The sequence below is a fragment of the Artemia sp. Qi Xiang Cuo genome, chromosome 8 (assembly GCF_049724085.1).
Source record: "Artemia sp. Qi Xiang Cuo chromosome 8, ASM4972408v1, whole genome shotgun sequence".
Lineage (NCBI taxonomy): Eukaryota > Metazoa > Arthropoda > Branchiopoda > Anostraca > Artemiidae > Artemia > Artemia sp. Qi Xiang Cuo.
The window spans coordinates 58,529,643-58,550,516 of NC_142801.1; the positions used below are offsets into that span (position 1 = coordinate 58,529,643).

Here is a 20,874-nt window from a genome sequence, read left to right on the forward strand (position 1 = left end):
AAAGTCACCCGATAAAAATTTTGGAATATTCATTTTGTTGAGTATAGTCGAAAACCTAATAAATATGTCTTGAGGATGACTTAATCCCCCACAGTCCCCGGGGGAAGGGCTCCAAGTTGTGAACTTTGCCCATAGTTTACATATAGTATTTGTTATTGTGAGTATGCAGACGTTTTCAGAAGGGATTTCTTCTGGTTGGGAGGGGGGTCGTAGGAGAAGAATACGTGGGAGGATCTTTCCATGGAGGATAATGTCAGGTGAGAAGGGACATTTCTATGACGGGGGCTACCGGATTTCCCAGAATTATTTAAAAAAACGATCAGAAAAAAAAAAAAAGTTTTTCAACTGAAAGTAAGGAGCAACATTAAAACTTAAAACGGAAAAAAACTATTACGTGTATGAGGGGTTCTCCCCCTAGTCATTACCTCACTCTTTACGCTAAAGTTTTTTTGTACTCTCAAAAAAACTATCTATTTCTAATTATCTATTTCTAATTTGGTATTCAGGGGTCGTTCTTAAAGAATCGGAACAAAATTCGAACTTTAGCGTAAAGAGCGAGGTATTAAATAGGGGGAGAACCCCTCATTTACGTAATGAAAATATACAAATATAGAAGTTCATTACGTAAGTTATTTCGTAAGTTACGTCAGATCAAAATTTCGAGAAAGCCATTTAGCCAAAAACAAGTAAAAGTAACATGCAAATTTTGTTTTAATTATTTATATACGGTGAGCCAAAATCAAAGCTGCATTAATTCAAAAACGTTCAGAAATTAAATAAAAAAAATTAGTTTTTTAACTGAAAATAAGGAGCAACATTATAACTTAAAACGAACAGAAATTCTTCCGTATATGGAAAGGACTGTCCTCTCCTCTTTACGCTAAAGTTTTTTATTGTTTTAACAAATAGAGTTGTAAGAAAGAGTCAAACTTTAGCGTAAAGAGCGAGGCGTTGAGGAGGGGACAGTCCCTTCCGTATACGGAATAATTCGGTTCGTTTTAAGTTTTAATGTCGCTCTTTACTTTCAATTAAAAAAAATTTTTTTTTTTTTTATTTACTACATAAACCGTAGTAATGTTATTGTCGTTCATGCCACTGATCAGTTAAACGTAATCATCATCTGGTACACTATACAGGATAGGACCTTCGTCAAAAACTCTTCTATCGGATGAATCATACCCTTGCTAAATGTTTATAAAAACCGCGGACTAAAGGGGTCTGATGGCTCTGGCACTTCTTAACTATAAATCTAAGAGTGACAGTTTTGTCGACACATTCTCTCTTCTTAATAAAACCACACTGTTCTTCTCTTAAAACTTTATCTACATATCAGCACTTTCAGCTATCTATCAACACCTTGGGCCCTATTTTCTTATCCTTTTAGTGGTCTCTCCATCCTTCTTCGCAAAATAAATCTCCCCTCACATACAAAATATCGAATATTTCATTCCTTTCTGTATCATTTTCTATACCTTTATCACGGTCAAACACACTCTCAAAATGTTCTGCCATCTCTCTTTAACTTTTCCTTAATTACTAAATGTGGCTCTGTTCCTGTCTCTAAATGACGCAAGTCCAGATTGACTGTTCTCTCTAAATTTTTCAACATGCCAATGTAATAATTTACTTTTATACCGTCTGGCTGCGTCTTCCAGATTTTCAGGAATTTTATCAGTGGCCTCCACTTCATACCCTCTTAATTCATATTTTAATGCTGTCACTCCTTTCCTTGTATTCCTTTTATTTTCATATGATCTGTTACTCAAATATGTCTTGTACAAAGTCCTCCACTTTTCTACTACAGGTAAAGCATTTTATCTATTATTCCTAGCCGTATTTCAAACATCACTCCCTTAGATATCATCTGCTACTTCAGAAACTATTTTTTTTTTGTTTCTCTATCCATCTTCTACGTTGCCAAATTTTAGACTCTAGCTTAATATTAAACTGTTCCTGTAAAGCATAGTTGCCAGGTGGTTCACATTTTGCCTTCAAAATAACAATGACAAAACTCAAAATTTTAAAGTCTACTGTTTACTGACAACTTCTACTGACAGATTCAGGAATCTTTCTATAAAGACGGGTGGAATTTCCAGAACCCCGTAGGGATTCTCATATCGCATTCCAGGTTCCATGACGACCTAAATTTTAAATTATTAAAGCATGCATTATCCTTAGCGTGAAAAACCAAACGGAAAAGTGGTCAAATTTCAATAAAAAAAAATACAAAAAAGAGTGGGGAAAGCTGACCTTTGTTCAACATAGCTTAAGCTGCTCTTTCTGTCTTAAGTTTACCCATCAGCAACCCCTTCGTCGAGAACGTGTTTTCTGTTATGAATCTTGTCAAGTAAAAAATTCGAAACAGGATGTACCTTAAAATGCTAAACTCTACTGTGACCTTCCGATTTAGGCTAAATTGCCAGGGAAAGTGCTAAAAGGACTTTGATCCTACACCCGCTATGTTGAATAGATTTACCATTGACATGTATGACATTAAAAAACCATCCAATGACAATGAAAATGAAGATGAAGCTCTTGAGGAAATTTTGGGCAATATAGAAGGAGGGTTTGCTGTTTAACTTTGTTTAACTTTGAAAATGATCTTGAATACTAGTCGATGATAACTACAATATATGATTAACAAATGTACGAAACTAATTCGAAGTTCATTAAAATGAAAACACAAATAAAATTACAATTGGAACTGTTGAAGGACCTTGCCAAGCACAATTATGTCTCATATGAATGTCTTTGACTTCTGTTTCATGACAAAAGCCCAGAACATTGTCTTTAGCCTGCAATTTAATAGATAGTTGCATTGATAACGGCCGGTCTAATTTCTTATCTTTGACTTGGTCGTTCTAATTTATATTTTGAAAGCTAGGAACCATTTTGTTCTTATAACTAAGTTTGAGAATTTATATCTTTTTGCAGCTTAGAATTGAAATGTCATAAAATCATTGTATAAAGAAATAAACTTTGATATCACTTACCTAAATGACATTTTGGAGAGATGTGACCTTCAAGGATCATGCTTCTTTTCAGTTCTACATTAGAAAATTCTATCTACGTATTAGTTATCTTTATCAAATGCGCCTTTAACTTCCACGTTTTTCTATAACTTATCTATATTGCAAGACCAGTATACTGAGTACCTCTTCCTTTTTTTAGTTCCTTAATCACAATTTCTATTGTTGATAGGGAATAATTCAGCATATTAGCCAGAAAGTAATGTAAAATACCATCTTAGATGTTGGCAATTATTTTTTTTTTTTAGATCTTCTTTAATTCCCTTTTTTAATTAATTATCTGACATACCAGAGAACTGAGAAAAATATCTTTCTTGTCAAGCCAGAGACTGAGAACAGAAAATTTCGACCATTAAAGCGCATGTAATCAGTCAAAAATGCTTCACTGTTTCAGATTTCGGAATATGGTGCCAAAATCTGTCAATGAAGACTAAATACTACCAATTTTGACTTCTAGTATTCTGAAAAGCAAAATTTTTACTCTCTGGTAACATTGTCTCTGATTTTTTTTTTTTTTTTTTTTTTTTTTTTTTTTTTTTTTTTTGCAGTCAACCCTGCAAGATCTAATTTGTCCGGAATTTTGAACTTCACCCAAAAAATATATGGTGAAAATGCGCCGATGGCGCATTTTCGCTTCCCTTGGTGCGCTATCTAAAGTCAGGCACCTGGCATCACTGCTGTAAAGTTGAATGCCATCTATACCTGTTTCTACCAACCTGGGCATTGAAATCTCTTTAGGCTATAAAAACACCATAACTGTACCCAAGGTCCTTTCAATTTGTTCTTGTAGCTGTAGGCCTACGTAAAATTCATCTGAGTTACTATTATTTCCATCAGTCGGTTCGGTTCTACAGGAGCATATACTACTATGACTGATACCCTGAACTTTTTAATCATAAAATGAGCGATTAGCATTCTATTGTTAATGCCTTCCCAACCTAAGAAAGACTTAGAATCTTCCTTATTCACCCTTAGCCCTACTTCCTGTCTATGTACCTCATCCTTTTTGCAAGAATTAATAAATTCTAAAACACCTAATTTCATGTCTCCTACTCTTGGAACATGAGTTTCTGAAATTCCTAACAAGTCCAGTTGAAAACGTCTCAAAGAACATAGAAAAAGAGCCATACAAAGAATATTCTGCTAGAAGCTGGAAATCCAGGCTTCTTAAAAATAAACAACTAATACTATTTGGCATTTCCTCAAACTTCGTCAAAATTTAATCTGTACCCTTAACCTACTGTTAGCATTGCGGTTTTACTTGTTCAATAGTCGTAATTGACATTTTCGTATTTTTGATATTACTTTCCAAAACCGCTTGCTAGACGATCAAGCGATTTGTAGTAACAAACATACGTATATATGTAGCGAGTCGTGTTAATAGAAACCCAAGTTTTAAAAACGCGTTCTAATAACAATGTCTGATAACAATAATCTTTTGATCTCTAATTGCCTTAAAATGTATCACAGAACAGTTTGATTATCTGAATTACCATTATTGTATGACTATTTGTCTTAGTTCTGCCCTTGGGTCAACTATCATCAACAAGTGGAATTATCATTTTTATGTAGCTCGGAAAATGTTGTGCCAGCAATCCTCTCAGAGACTATCTGTGTTGGCTTTACTGTAATTAGGCTCTTAAGTCTTCCATCACTTCAACCAACTTGGTCTTTCATCAACATGGTCAGAGTGATTAAAGTCTTGAGAGCCTAATCAAAAAATCCACTTTTTTATAATTCCAAATAATTAGAATTCGTTTAATTCAAAGTTACCCACCAAAAAGCTCTAATACTGAGAAATACTACCTAATTTTGGACAAAGGAAGGAAACCCAAAAGTTAAGTGATTTTTTTGAAAATCGGGATCACTTCTCATTCAAATTGAAATTTGAAAATGGGCATATTGACATTTTTTTTCTTCCAAGAAATAAAATCATGGATACGCTTTTATTTGTTATTATGTCCCTCAAGGGTGATGTTATCCAGCAAATTATCCTAAAATATCCAAAGAGGCATTATTTGAACTCAAATTGGTAGTTCTTTTGCCTTTTTTATGTAGCAAAAGAGGTTGCACCAAAGCCAAGTAGTGCTTTCTGCCATTTTCCCGATGCAAACGATTTTGGCATAAAATGGGCCGAAATACTATCTAATAAAAATCCTCAGATAGCCAATCAATTTAGAATTATTGAAACACTGTGTATTTATTTGCTTCTGAAGGTGCGCGTATTCCATACACTTTCAACAGTTAATTTATGCTATTATTTTAAACGCCAAAATAGTCCATTTCTTTTAGGTTTCATAAGATTAAATACTTAGATATGTTGTTTGATGCATTATCAGGGGGACAGTAGGTCTTTCCATAGGCGAAGGAAGAGACTCTGAATCCTCAAGAACTCAAAATTTCTTACTAAATGTCTTGCTTTAGATGAGCCTTCAGATGGATATGGGCGGGAAGTTGGTTTACAATCTGATTTCTAATCTCCATTCCTTTGCCAGGAATATTTTTAGACTAAGCGTTTAGCATGCGCGGTGCTGGGTGATGGCTCCCTTTAATTGCAAAAATATTTTAAGTATATGAAAATGTATAATCTTAACTACCCAAAATGGGGAGAGATAAGGATATCATAGGGGTTGCCACGGTATTACCCAGAGGATAAGTGCTATCAGGAGCTTTTTTTTACCATTATTGAAATGGGAATATTTCCCAAATTCAAACTTTGTACATATTTTTTTTTCTTGTTTTCCGTAGTTAAGAAGCATTGCCTCCTTGTTCCTCTGTCGGCTTAAATGGGGGATATCTCTGCAAACGAATGGTTTTGAGACTCACTATCAAAGTGTTGAGACTACAAGCCTAGAATTCCTTTTTGCTATCCCCCCACCAGAAAAAATATTTGAAAGGGCATCCTTTTTCAGGGATTACTGCCATTCTTGATACAATATTATGCAAAAGCTGGACTTGATTGTAAAAAATTAGGGTTGAAAGAGGGAGGGGTAGCTTCCATCAAAGTTTGACCAAACAGCTCTTTGTAAGAAACCGTAAGCAAAGAGTGACCCTTGTCAAAAGGAATCGCTCATTAATATTTTTATAGAATCCATATAATTTTAAAAAAAGAGGTTAAATTCACACAAAAAAAGGTGCGATTTAAGGACAATTATTCAATAAGAAGCAAACATATAAGAAACCTAAACCCACTATCTACAAAATTAGGAATTTTTCATTTTTCCGGTGAATGACACTCACGGTTGCGTGTTTTCCCCCAGAGGTGATCTTATGGAACCAGTAATGGTAATTTTTTGGAAGAAGGTTCGTTTCAAAAGACGTTTAAAGACCTAGCAGTCTTGATAAGTACCAAAAAAGGCCACGATAAAGGAAAGTCTCACATTCTAGTACTTTGGCCCGTAAAACAGCAATTTTGCAACGAACAAGGCCGCAATATTTTCGAGCAACAATACTGGGAGCTAATAAAAGGTATTTATATAGTTTGCAGTTTCAGAGCTTCAATAAATCACTATACTCACTAACCTTTAGTAAAGCACAATAAAATTTTAGCGTAAAAAAATGGAATTGAGGTGAGGGCAGCCCTCCACCCCCTTTACATGTGGAAAAAGGATGGCCACGTGTTTACAGTAACCGAGGATATAAAACATGGAATTTTGATAATAAATATATAAAAAAAATTGCGCTCTTATGGTAATTCTATATAATAAATTTCATTTAAAATTGGTTCAATAAAGTACTTTAAGACATTAGTGTAATGAGCGAGGGATTGAGGAGGGAAAAAACCTCATATATTGAATAGTTTCAATCCTGTTTGTCGTTCTTTACTTTCATTTGAAAATAGTGGTTTTTCTTATATTTAATTCTCAAATGACGAACCGGTGGTCTACGTTTAATGCAGATCAGGGGGATCAAATAGTTACTGAGCATACAATTTCTTGTCGATCCTCCCTACGGGAACAGCTTGGTACTTACCTAGGTAATATCAAACAGTTCGTGGTAACGAACTGTAACCAAGGGGTGACTCGGCCAAATAGTAACCGAGACTCTAAAAAACAGAGTTTTGATAACAATAGATAAATCAAAAGAAGTGGCTTTTCATGCTGATTTCAAACATATAAAATTCATTGAGTTTACCTATCAAAAGTTACGAGCCTGAGAAAATTTACCTGATTTTTGAAAATGGGGGGAAACATCCCGAAAAATTCAGGAAATTGTATTGAAAATTGCACCATCAAATTCAGCATATCAGTGAATCCTACTGTAGAGTTTTCAAGCTCCCATCTTTAAAAACGTGGAATTTTGAACTTTTTTTTCCCAGAAGAAAGATCACGGATGCGTGTTTATTTTTTTCAACACAAGGGGTTATCGTATCGAACCAATAGTCCTAGAATATGGGGGAAGGGCCCAATTGAACGTAAATTAAAAGTTCTAGTGCTTTTTTTAAAAATTGCAGTACAATTGATCCCCCTCCTACGCTTTTTCACCAATGTCTTCTGGCCAAAATTGTGAGATTTTGTTCAGTATTTTGTTCAGTGTAGTTCAGTATTCGAACATTCAATTACTATGAACTCGGGGATGAACTCCTCCCCCTTTTTTTATTGGGAAGTATACTGGCATTTTTCAGGCGAGGGGGATTCTCCTGGGATGGATTCTCCATGGGGAGTACATCCCATAGAGATGAAAGTTTCCCGCGGTGAACTTTCCAGGGGGAATTTAACACGGGAGAATTTGCCAGAATTCATATACAAAATTAGTTTTATATATCTTTCCATTATAGATATGGATATGCTTTGGGGGAATTTCCCGGGGAAATTTTCAGTGGAGTTGGAATTCTCTGGGGGATTTTCATTGAGGGGTATTTCCCACGAGTGTGAAATTTTTGTGGGAGCATCTTTCCATTGGAGAGTGGAGAATTTCAGAGAAATATTTTTCACGCGAAGGGGATTCCCTCATGACATAATAAAATCAGAAATTAAATAAAAAACAAGTCTTCCTTTAAATGAAAGTGTGGAGTATTTTTCAGCTGGAATCGTAAGCAAGAAAGTTTCTGGGGCGGATTCACAACGAGGAGGGATTGTCCGGGGATAATTTTCTCGGAGAAGAACTTTACATGGAAAGAACTTTCTACGGTTGAATTTTTCATTGGGAGGGATTGTCCACGGAGGGGCTGAATGGGATTATTTGAAAAACGATAAAATATAAATAAGAAATTTTTTTTTATACTGAATTTAAGGACCAACAATAAAATTTAAAACCGACAGAAATTATTCCATATATAAGGGGGCTGCCTCTCCTCAACACCTGTTCTTTACGCTAAAGTTCGATCTTTTATCCCAATTCTATATGAACAATTCCTGAAACACAAGGACAGGATTATTAGAATCAGAACCGTTTTTATAAGTACTTTAAAAACTTTAGCGTAAAGAGAGGGGTATTGAGAAGGGGGCAGCCCCCTCGTATACGGAATAATTCCTGTTTAAATTTTAATGTTGCTCCTTACTTTTTTTTTATTTAATCATTAGTGAAGTGTAGTAAAGATGTTAACAGGAGAATAGCAAAGTTTTCACAGTTGAAAAAGTTTGGAAGAATAGGAAGATAAGTCTGCGAATCAAGATTAGAATATTGGTAGCTGCAGTGATAACAGTGGTAAAGTATGGCTATGAAGTGTGGGCATTCTGAAAAACTGAGGAGGATTTCTTAGACGTTTTCCAGAGAAATTTCCTAGGGATTATTTGAGGTACCCGACTGGCTTACCTTATTCAAACAGTGAGCTGTGCAAAGGTGTGGTTTGATCACTCCTTATAGGGCTATAATGCGAGAAAGGATGAGATGGCTAGAACAGGCTTTACGGATGAAGAATGACAGATTTCCAAAGATTGTCGTTGTTAGCCAACCGTCTAGGGCGAAACGAAAAGCAGGTCATCCCAGGAAGGAATGTGAGGATGTCGTAAGAAAAAACTTAAGGGAAATGGTTACCTCGTGGGAGGCGGCAAAGAGAGAGGTTTGAACAGATTGGGATGGAGGAGGAGCATGTGTAGCTGTGTTGGTCTCAGGTGGCTTGGCCCTGCACTGAGTTAGTAGCATTAGTAGTAGTAACTTAGACGTTAAAAAATGTCAAATACAACCTTCAGTCGTGACATCGATCGGGCTCGTGCTATGTGTTAGTATTTGAAAATTAGAATAAAACTGAGAACGTATATCTAATGGATCGTTACCCACTGGTTTCATCTGAAGGGTTGTAATACCTGCATATATGTTAGGGGAGATCATTCATTATTGGATTACAATATATCTCAGTGGGCCTAGCTCAAATACCATATAAAAACATTTTATGCTATGCAAAATTCTTACACAGATTCATTTTATAATGCAAAAAAAATGTATGTTATCGTATATAAAGGATATTTTGTTATTTTAAATCTCACAGGAAAAACTATTACAGTGAAAAGCTCCAATACCTAATTTTTGATATCTTGAAAAATTACAGAAATTTGAGATGTAGTCTTTGTATTTGGTCACTTTGTTTTAGCATTTTATAAAAACTATAATGGTTTCAGGTAGAATTTGACTTCATTGACGCCAGAGTGAAGACCGATGAATTAAAATCCACTATATCACCGCTGCAAAAATACTATTATGACGAACAAAGCAGTAGTCGTGCTATAAAATTGAAGCATAAATTCAGGCAAGATATTTTATGGCTTCATTTGTTCTTTCACAAGCTATTAGACACTGAACAAGTAATATTTATGGATATGGACCTCATTTTCAATGAAGACATAAGGAAGCTTAATTCCGAATTTCAACATTTAAATAACGGCAGGATCATAGCTATGGCACAAGAACAGACGCCTTGGTATCAGGAAGTTTTTGGTGTTAAACAACACACAGTGTTCAATGCAAGTCTTTATCAGGTATGAAATAGAAAGGATGTAGAGATACACATCGTGTTTTTTTGGCACAGGTTCGAAAAAAATAAATATTACCTATTAAAATACAAGACATATCGCAAATACCTTGAAATTTCAATGGACAATGGTCTAAAGCTACCCTTCTTGTGCACGTTCTATATAGGGGGATCCGAGGAATGTGCACACACTGAAGATAATTTATTAAAATACATTTAATTCGTATGTGATAAAATTTATAAAAGAATTTAATAACATTGTTTAGTTTTAAAGCCTGCTACAGAGAGGACTATCTGAACTTGTTTTGAACCAAGCAGAAACCAGTTTCGAAATTCTGTGCCATGCAGGCACGAGGGTTCTACTTCTGTGTGGAAAGCTTCGTTTAAGCTGGTACCAAAGCAGGCACTAATTTTAAATCGTTAAACTAAAATCTAGAAGTCCTTAGATATTGAATTTAGGCCGTAGTTCCCAGGCCCAAATTGTCAATATATACTCGTAGCATAATAAATAAAAATGTTAGAGATAGAAAAAAGGTGTATTTCCGCACGGGTGTGGAATTGTTGCCATCAACTATTACAAGATATCCAGTCCCCTTTAACGAGACATCCGTTTGTGATTTTCGTTGAGTTTGTAAGTTTGGTTGAGTTAATAGGAACATCCCGTCCCTATTACAAGACATCCGTTTGTGATTTTGGTTGAGTTGGTGAGTTTGGTTGAGTTAATAGGGGTATCCCGTCCCTACTACAAGACTATAGAAAAGATTGAAATATTTTCTTTTTCTTATGGATTCTCTGATTTTTTAGGTGACTACTGGGAAAGGATTTGTGATTTTGTGATTGAGTTTGTGACTATTGTGATTTTGGTTGAGTTTGTGGTTTCTTTTTAAGAATTTGGACCAAGACAAAGGAATATTATCATATTTACCGCTTAAATGTTAATAGTTCTTTCAAGTAAAAAAATGATACGGAGCTCTCTTCTTTCCCAGTAGTCACCTAAAAAATCAGAGAATCCATAAGAAAAAGAAAATATTTCAATCTTGTCTATAGCCCTCAAAATACTAGGTTGTGTATTTTAATACTTTTAGCATTCTTCCTTGTGCTTGAGAACTGTTATGTTCCTTTACTTATTTTCGAGTTTATTGTTTGTGGATTAGCACAATTGTGAGATTTGAAGTTGAAGCTGGCTAACTAAGATGTAACTGTGCAATCTGAACGCTGAACCAGTCAAGGCATCACCACATAGGCTAGCGCATATACCATCCCATATGGTTTTCATGTGTTTTTTCCTTTTTTATTCCAGCCTCTATATATAGGAGTAGTCCGAACTTAAAAGACGGCTCAGTCAAATAGAAATTAAAATTTACAGTGCCTCCTTCAAGAGTCAAAAGTAATCTGATCAAAGTAAGATATCTTTTTCAAAAAAAAACTTTTTTTTTTAATATTTACCTACTCTAGTGAGGGTCAAAATGATGGGAAATGGAATTTCTAAGATAGCCAATCGATTCTTATGGTCTGGAACATGAATCAGGAGCTTTAAGATCTCCCATCTTGAAAAACAGCTCCATTGTATGCGGATCAAACTCTACAGTAAGCCGTTAATGCTGTAAGCAGTTCTGGGTTCACTCATAAATCGTCAGCTGACATCAACATGAATGCTGCCGTGATTACCAATACTAATCATAGGCAGCGCAATAGCGCTGCCTAAGAAAAGGTTGGCTTTAGACCAGGGAACTTCGTATCGAAGGGGTTGTCGTAGAAACTTCGAAAAGGGCTCATTCGATTGGAAACTGGAATGTGCTCTTTTTTATAGCCAAAATTGATTGGAAGGCAACTAACACCTACTATACGCCCACAATTTCCCCAAACATATCCAATCAATAGCCATTTTGTTTAAAGTAGTTGAAAGATCTGGAAATTATGTCTTTGAGGAGGACACTCCCCCCAAATCCCTCAAGGTAGGGGTTGTAAGTTATGCCCTAGGGGCATATAAGGTTTTTACAGAAAGTGTTGTCGTAAAAACTTCAAAAATTCCTCATTCGATTGGAAATCGAAAGGGCTAGTGCCCTTTTTAATAGTCGAAAGTAATTGGAGGGCAACAAACCCCCCTCTCACGCCCACCATTTCCCCAAACGCATGCAATTAAAATTTTGAGATATCCAGTTTGTTCCACGTAGTTGAAAGTTTTGGAAACTAGGTCTTTGAGGTTGATTTCCCCCCTCAGAGCCCTCAGGGCAAGGGTTGTTAATGCCCTGGGGGAACGGTTGTCGTAGAAACTTCAAAAACAGATCATTTGATTGGAAATTGAAAGGGCTAGTGCCCTTTTTAATAGTCGAAAGTGATTGGAGAGCAAGTAACTCCCCTCTCACGCCCACCATTTCCCCAGACACATCCAATTAAAGCTTTTAGATAGCCATTTTGTTCAATTTAGCTGAAGGTTCTGGATATTATGGTTTTGAGGATTACAAACCCCCCATACCCCTCGGGGCAAGGGGTGTAAGATATGCCCTGGGGTTATATAAGTTTTTATAGAAAGCGGTGTCGTAGAAACTTCAAAAAGGGCTCATTCCATTGGAAATTGAAAGGTCTATTGTCTTTTTTAATAGTATAAATTGATTGGAGGGCAACTAACACCCCTCTCACGCCCACTGTTTCCACAAACACATCCAATCAAAGTTTTGCGATAGCCATTTTTTTCAACGCAGCTGAAAGTTCTGGAAATTAGGTCCTTGAGGATGATAACCCCCTTAGAGTCCTCAGGGCAAGGGTTGTAAGTTATTCCCTGGGGGCATACAAGGTATTAATAGAAAGGGTTGTCCTAGGATCTTTAAAAAGGGGCTCATTCAATTGGAAATTGAAAGGGCTAGTGTCCTTTTTAATAGTAGAAAGTGATTGGAGGGCAACTAAACCCCTCTCACGCCCACCATTTCCCCAAACACATCCAATCAATATTTTGAGATATCCATTTTGTTCAACGTAGTCGAAAGCTCTGCAAATTATGTCTTTAAGGATAACAACCCCCACACCCCTCAGGGCAAGGGTTTTAAATTATGCCCTGGGAGCCTATAAGGTTTTTATAGTTAGCGTTGTCGTAGAAACTTAAAAAAGGGCTCATTCAATTGGCAATTGAAAGGGCTAGTGCCCTAATTAGAATTCGAAAGTGATTGGAGGGCAATTAATCCCCCTCTCACACCCACCATTTCCCCTATCACATCCAATCAAAATTTTCAGATACCAGTTCTTTTCAACGTAGTTGAAAGCTCTGGAAATTAGATCTTTGAGGATGACAACCCCCCTCTCCAAAGCCCCTAGGGTAGGGGTCGTAAGTTATGCCCTGAGGCATATAAGTTTTTATAGAAAGAGCTGTCGTAGAAACTTCAAAAAGGGCTCATTCGATTTGAAATTGAAAGGGCAAGTGCCCTTTTTAATAGTAGAAAGTGATTGGAGGGCAAAATTTTGGATTGGAGGGCCCATCAAATCAAAATGTTGAAATATCCATTTTGTTCAACGTAGTCGAAAGTATGACAGTATGAAAGTATGCTAAGAATAATAAGGTTTTTATAGTTAGCGTTGTCGTAGAAACTTAAAAAAGGGCTCATTCAATTGGCAATTGAAAGGGCTAGTGCCCTAATTAAAATTCGAAAGTGATTGGAGGGCAATTAATCCCCCTCTCACACCCACCATTTACACAAACACATCCAATCAAAACTTTTAGATAGCCATTTTTTAACGTAGTTGAAAGTTTTGGAAATTAGGTCTTTGAGGATGACAACCCCCACCCGAAGCCCTCAGGGTGAGGGTTCTAAATTATGCCCTGGGATTTATAAGGTTTTAATAGAAAGTGTTGTCGCAAAAACTTCAAAAAGGGCTCATACGATTGGAAATTGAAAGGGCTAGTGCCCTTTTTAATTGTCGAAAGGGATTGAAGGGTAACTAACCTCCCTCTCATGCCCACCATTTCCCCAAAGACATCCAATCAAATTTTTAATATTGCCATTTTGTTCAACGTACTAGAAATTTATGGAAATTATGTCTTTGAGGATGACAACCCCTCCGTGACCCTCAGGGCAAGGGCTGTGAGTTATGCCCTATAAGGATTTTTAGAATGTGTTATAGTTAAAACTTCAAAGTGGGCTTATTCGATTGGAAATTGTAAGGGCTATTGTCTTTTTTAATAGTAGAAATTGATTGGAGGGCAACTAACCCTCCTCTCACGCCCACTATTTCCTACAAACACATCCAATCAAAATTTTTAGATAGTCATTTTTTTCAACGCAGTTGAAAATTCTGGAATTTAGGTCTTTGAGGATGATAATCCCGTCAGAGCCCTCAAAGCAATGGTTGTAAGATATACCCTGGGGGCATACAAGGTTTTTATAGAAAGGGTTGTCGTAGAAAGTTTAAAAGGGGGCTCATTCGATTGGAAATTGAAAGGGCTAGTGTCCTTTTTAATAGAAGAAAGTGATTGGAGGGCAACTAGCCCCCACTCTCCCACGCCCACCATTTCCCCAAACACATCCAATCAAAATTTTGAAATAGCCATTTTGTTCAATGTAGTTGACAGCTCTGCATTTTATGTCTTTAAAGATGACAAACACCAATAACCCTCAGGGCAAGGGTTGTAAATTATGCCCTGGGGGCATATAAAGTTTTTATAGTTAGCGTTGTCGTAGAAACCTCAAAAAGGGCTCATTCAATTGGAAATTGAAAGAGCTAGTGGCCTAATTAAAAGTCAAAAGTGACTGGAGGGCAGCTAACCCCCCTCTCACGCCCACCATTTCCCCAAACACATCCAATCAAAAATATGAGATAGCCATTTTTGCAACGTAGTTGAAAATTTTGGAAATTAGGTCCTTGAGGATGACAACCACCCACCACAGCCCATAGGGCAAGAGTTGTAAGTTATGCCCTGGGGGCATATACGGTTTTATAAAGTATTGTTGTGGAAACTTCAAAAAGGGCTCATTCGATTGGAAATTGAAAGGACTAGTGCCCTTTTTAATTGTCGAAAGGGATTGAAGGGAAACTAAACCCCCTCTTACGCCCACCATTTCCCCAAACCCATCCAATCAAAATTTTTAGATTGCCATTTTGTTCAACTTAGTTTAAAGTTATGGAAACTATGTCTTTGAGGATGACACCCCCCCCCCCCACAACACTCAGACCAAGGGTTGGAAGTTATGCCCTAGGGGCATATAATATTTTAATAGAAATTAAATATAAAAAAACAAGTTTTTTTTAACTGAAAGTCAGGAACGACGTTAAAACTTAAAACGAACAGAAATTATTCCGTATATGAAAGGGGCTGTCCCCTCCTCAACGCCTCGCTCTTTACGCTCAAGTTTTTCATTGTTTAAAAAAATAGAGTTGTGAGAAAGTCAAACTTTAGCGTAAAGAGCGAGGCGTTGAGGAGGGGACAGAATCTTTCATATACAGAATAATTTCTGTTCGTTTTAAGTTTTAACGTCGTTCCTTACTTTCAGTTAAAAAAACTTGTTTTTTTTTTATTTAATTTTTGTACGTTTTTGAATTAATGCAGGTTTTGATTTTTGCTCATCGTACATGAATAATTAAACAAAAAAATTTGAATATTAATTTTACTTTTATTTGGTTAAATGGCTTTCTCGAAACCTGTTTAATTTTATTTAGGAACGTTTTTATTAGTAATAAATATACGTAACTTACGAATTAACTTACGTAACAAACTTCTATATCCATATATTTTTAATACTTATATTAGGGGGTTCGCCCCCTATTAAATACCTCGCTCTTGAAGCTAAAGTTTGAATTTTGTTCTAGTTCTTTATAAATGAACTCTCAATAACAAGGGCCATTATTTATAATAAATAGCTCTTATGGAAGTACTAAATAATCTTTGGCTTAAAGAGCGAGGTATTGACTAGGGGATGAACCCAATCATATACGAAATGTTTTCTGTCGTTTTAAGTTTTGATGTTGCTCCTTACTTTCAGTTAAAAAACTTGTTTTTTTATATATAATTTCTGATTTTTATTTAAATAATGCTGGGAAATCCGGTGCCCCCTTCATAGCAATGTCTCTTCTCCCATGAAAACTTCCTTCGTGGTAAGATCCTCCCACATAACCCCCGATCCACTCCCCCTCACTACCATAAAAATCCCCTCTGAAAACGTATGTATACATCCCAGTAACCAATACTATATGTTAACATTGGGTGAAGTTCATAACTTTCAGCCCTCCCCCTGGGGACTTCGGGGGATTAAGTCATCCTAAAAGACATATTTATCATATTTTCAACCATGCTGAACAAGATGGCTATCTCAAAATTTTGATCGGGTGACTTTGGGAAAAACATGAGCGTGGGAGGGGGCCTAGCTGCCCTCCATTTTTTTCTGTCACTTAAAAAGAGCACTAGAGCTTTTCATTTCCGTTCAAATGAGCCCTCCCACGATATTCTAGGACCACTGGGTCAATACGATCACCCCTGGGGAGAAAAAACAAACAAACAAATAAACACGCATCTGTGATCTTTCTTCTGGCAAAAAATGCAAAATTCCACATTTTTGTAGATAGGAGCTTGAAACCTCCGCAGTAGGGTTCTCTGATACGCTGAATATGACGGTGTGATTTTCATTAAGGTTCTATAAATTTTAGGGGGTCTTTCCCCCTTTTTTTGAAAATCAGCCAAATTTTCTCAGCCGCGTAACTTTTGATAGGTAGGATAAAAATTGATAAGACTTTTATATTTAAAATCAGCATTAAAATTTGATCCCTTAGATGTATGTCCTGGTATCAAAATTCCGTTTTCTACAGTTTCGGTTACCATTGAGCCGGGTCGCTCCTTACTTACAGTTCGTTACCACGAACTGTTCGATTGTTGTAGTAAAAACTTCAAAATGGGCTGATTCGATTGAAAAGTGAAAGAGCTAGTGCCCTTTTTAATAGTTAAAAGTTATTGGAGGGCAAATAACCCCCATTTTTCCGAACACATTCAATCAAAATTTTTAGATAGCTATTTTGTTCAACGTAGTTGAAAGGTCCAGAAATTATGTCTTTGAGGATAACAAATTCCCTACAAGCCCCAGGGCAAAGGTTGTGAGTTATGCCCTGGGGGCATATAAGGTGATTTATAGAAAGCATTGTCGTATAAACTTCAAAAAGAGTTCATTCCATTGGGAATTGAAAGGGCTAGTGACCGTATTAATAGTCAAAAGTAATCGGAGGGCGAATGCCCCCCACGCCCATCATTTCCCCAAAGACTTCCGATCAACGTTTTGATATAGTCCTTTTGGTGAACGTAGTTGAAGGGTCTGGAAACTAAGTCTTTGAGCATGAAAACCCTCCTCTCCCTAGAGCTGTCAGGGTTAAGTTTGTAAGTTATGCCCCGGGGGTATATAAGATGTTTATAGAAAGCATTGTCGTAAAAACTTCAAAAAGGGCTAATTCCATTGGAAATTGAGAGGGCTATTGCCTTTTTAATAGTCAAAAGTAATCGGAGGGAGAATCACCCCCCCCCCCCCCCACGCTCACCATTTCCCCAAACATTTCCGATCAACATTTGGATATGGCCATTTTGTTCCACGTTGTTGAAAAGTCTGGAAATTATGTCTTTGAGGATGATAACCCTCTCCCCATAGCCCTCAGGACAAGGGTCTTAAGTTATGCCATTAAGTTATGCCCTTGGCACATATAAGGTTTATATAGAAAGTTTTGTCGTTGAAGCTTCAAGAAAGGCTCATTCAATTGGAAATTGAGAGGACTAGTGCCTTTCTTATTAGTCGAAAGGGATCAGAGGTCAAATGCCCCATCACGCCCATCATTTCCCCAAACACTTCCAACCAAAATTTTAAGATAGCCATTTTTTCTACGTATTTGAAAGGTCTGGAAATTATATCTTTGAAGATAACAAATCCCCCAGCCCTCAGGGCAAGGGTTGTAAGTTATGCCCTGGGGACATATAAGTATTTTATTGAAAGCGTGGTCATATAAACTTCGGAAGGGCCTCATTTGGTCGATAATCAGACGCTCTAGTGTTCTTTTTAAGAGTCAAAGGGATCGGAGGGCAGCTAGCCCTCCCCCACACACATACACGTCGTATTGTCCCGAAATGCATTAAATAGAAATTTTGAGATAGCCATTATATTCAAAATAGTCTAAATATCACATAACAAGGCTTTTGGGGTTGAAACAAACCCCGGAGATTAGGGGCAAGGGCTGTAAGGTTATATTCAGGGGGTATTTAAGGTTTTTATGATCGACCACTGTGACCGCGCTTATTGTGTAAATCTTCTTCAAGCCTTTTCAGTAGTTCTCGTTTATTTCCTTGCGAAGCTTCAAACCACACTTTCTTGCCATCCACATTAAAGAATCCATGTTCAGTATCGTCAGCCAGTAACACAGTAAGACCTTCTATGATGAACTTATTGTCACATAAATATAAAAAACTGTTGATTGAACTTGCTGTGAACTTGATTGAACATGTTGAACTTGCTGGTTGTTGCGTAGGAATATTGGGGGGTCTGCTAACTGTGATAAGCTATTTATAATGACGTCATAATGTTTAGGACAACTAGAAGTAAACACCTCAATCCTTCTTCGACACCAGTGCATGTTCTCATGTAATTCAAGGCCAGTTCCCCTCTCGTAAGTAAACATAGCGACGTCATGAATCATAAAGCTATATTGGTAACTAATTTTGAGATACGACGTAAAAAGAAAAATCGAGGATATTACAAAAAGATTTCTCGTTTTTAATTTCGATTGGGATTATTCAATAAAATGGAACTCCGTATTACCTCAATTTCACAACCTTCAAGGAAGGTTGTGTCAATTTCGAACCTTCAAGGAAGGTTCGCACTGTTAAAATGTATGGAATATAAGACGTTCGGCAGAAACCAAAGATAACGAAAGGATAAAAAAGTAATTAGCAAACCAAACAAAGATGATTTCAGCCAGTTTTTTCACTGGCTGACGGACTGACCCCTTTTTTTCTGGAGCATCTAGTATTGTCAGTCAGGTATCAGAACGTAGAACAGTAGCCTTTAAAGGGCTTATTTGTGGCGATTTTAGTTCGTTTTGATTTCAACATGATTATTCATAGTAATTTCTGTCTGCTTTAGGCTTCATCTATCCATATCTGGCTGTATCAGTTATTCTTGTACCTAATTCAATTACTAATTTTAATTTCTGTTAGGTTTGAGTTTCATTTATTCATTCATTATAATTCCTGATTCTTTTGAGTTTGAATTTTTATACCACTAAAATTCTGTTTATTTTAGGATTCAATATGGCTCTTAACTTTCCTTTCAAGAGCATTTTCACGAACTAGTTCTTACTAATCAATTCCATTCTGTTATTTACATGACACATGTTTACTTTTGATTAATTTGAAGAATTTCTGTTATATTTTTTTAGTTTTTCTATTTAAAAATCAAAATGTATGACTGTGATAAAAATTTTGAACATTCGATCAAGATGTTCATTCAGCCTTTATTTGTTTCTTTTTTTTTTGTTCGTTCGTCCTTTTTTTTCTTCAACAAAATGTTTGATGTATGGGAAGGGGGATTTTTGATAATATGTATCCAAGTTCACCGCTTAGCTGTCTTAAAAAAAGTAAAAATAGATCCGAATGTTCTTAAATTTTTTTCTTCATTGTGACATCGTTTTTTTTTCTCTTGCTGGGCAAAATTGAGGCCTGGCTTCTATGCAATAACTTAAAATGAATTATGTATCGTAAGGACTACAATGGAGCTTTCTAAAATTTTAGTTACTTAACAAGGGGTAAGACAAATTTTGTGTTTTTCGTAAGTAAATAATTTCGCATTCTTGTATATTAAAAGGAGAATCATCTGAAAATAATATTTGATGACATTTTTTTTTGCAGGGATTGAATACAGGAATAATTTTACAAAACTTAAAAGAAATGAGGGTTCACAAGGATTATAATGATGCTTTGACGGAAGAGATGGCAAAACATTTGACTGACACCACCGAAATGGAAACAGCACTTGGAAGTCAAGATGCTTATGTATTCATTCAGATGAAATACCCCAAAATTTTTATCATACTTGATTGCTCTTGGAACTACCAGTTGGCTACTAATTACTATAGGTACAATCCATGTAAAGAGTCTCCAAAGGTGTATCATGCAAATGGTAATACAAGGTTTCCTAAGAGTGTGATGGCTAATTGTTGTTGATTTAGAGCTAATAAACAATGCAAAATGATAGAAGTTTTCATTATTAAAGAAAATGATGAGTTGTTGTTGATGTAAGGTTAAATTATAAGAAGCTAATAAATTATGAATATTATTATAATCTGGTACTATTAACCAAAAGAGGCAAGAACCATATTATTGTCATGTAGTTGATAAGATCGAAGTTACGTAAGACTACGCCGCCAATTATGTATCCTATGCGTAATTTAGAGCTGAGCTACGAGTAGAAAGGGGGGTACCAGCCCCAGACGACACCACTGCTGCCAACTACAATTTATTTTAATGCTGACGGGGCACCAAATATGGGCATAGAGTCCCTAGGGAGAACACGTGGTTAATCGGTCAATGGCCTCTTTTTCCAAGGTCGATTTATTTGTTGTTGTTGACGTTTTGGCAAAGTGCACGCTCGAGGCGAATGTCAAGGTGTCCAGAAATAGGAAACAGTTAGATCATATGTGACAGATGATGTCATGATTGATTGATTTGACACGAAAGGGGAATTAATTTATTGTTTCTAAGGGGAATTATTGATTCACGAAAGGGGAATTAATTTATTGTTTCCAAGGAGAATTGTCTCCGGGACGAAGTTTATTAATATCTTTGGAGTTCGACCAGGAGAATTGTTTCCGGAATTATTGATTCACGAAAGGGGAATTAATTTATTGTTTCAAAGGAGTCTTGTCTCCGGGACGAAGTTTATTAATATCTTTGGAGTTCGACCAGGAGAATTGTTTCCGGAATTATTG

At 36.3% G+C, this 20,874-nt stretch overlaps 1 protein-coding gene across 2 annotated transcripts in view; it reads left to right on the plus strand.

The window, feature by feature from the left end:
- The window catches only part of LOC148949614 (xyloside xylosyltransferase 1-like), a 41,437-nt gene extending 21,252 nt beyond the window's left edge, over window positions 1-20,185 (plus strand). For both annotated transcript variants that reach the window (XM_089093043.1, XM_089093044.1), the window contains exons 3-4: window positions 9,587-9,943; window positions 19,796-20,185. In XM_089093043.1, coding sequence (XP_088949169.1) covers window positions 9,587-9,943; window positions 19,796-20,110 — 672 coding nt within the window. In that variant the 3' untranslated portion in view covers window positions 20,111-20,185. The remainder of the gene's footprint in view (window positions 1-9,586; window positions 9,944-19,795) is intronic.
- The last annotated feature ends 689 nt before the right edge of the window (window positions 20,186-20,874 follow it).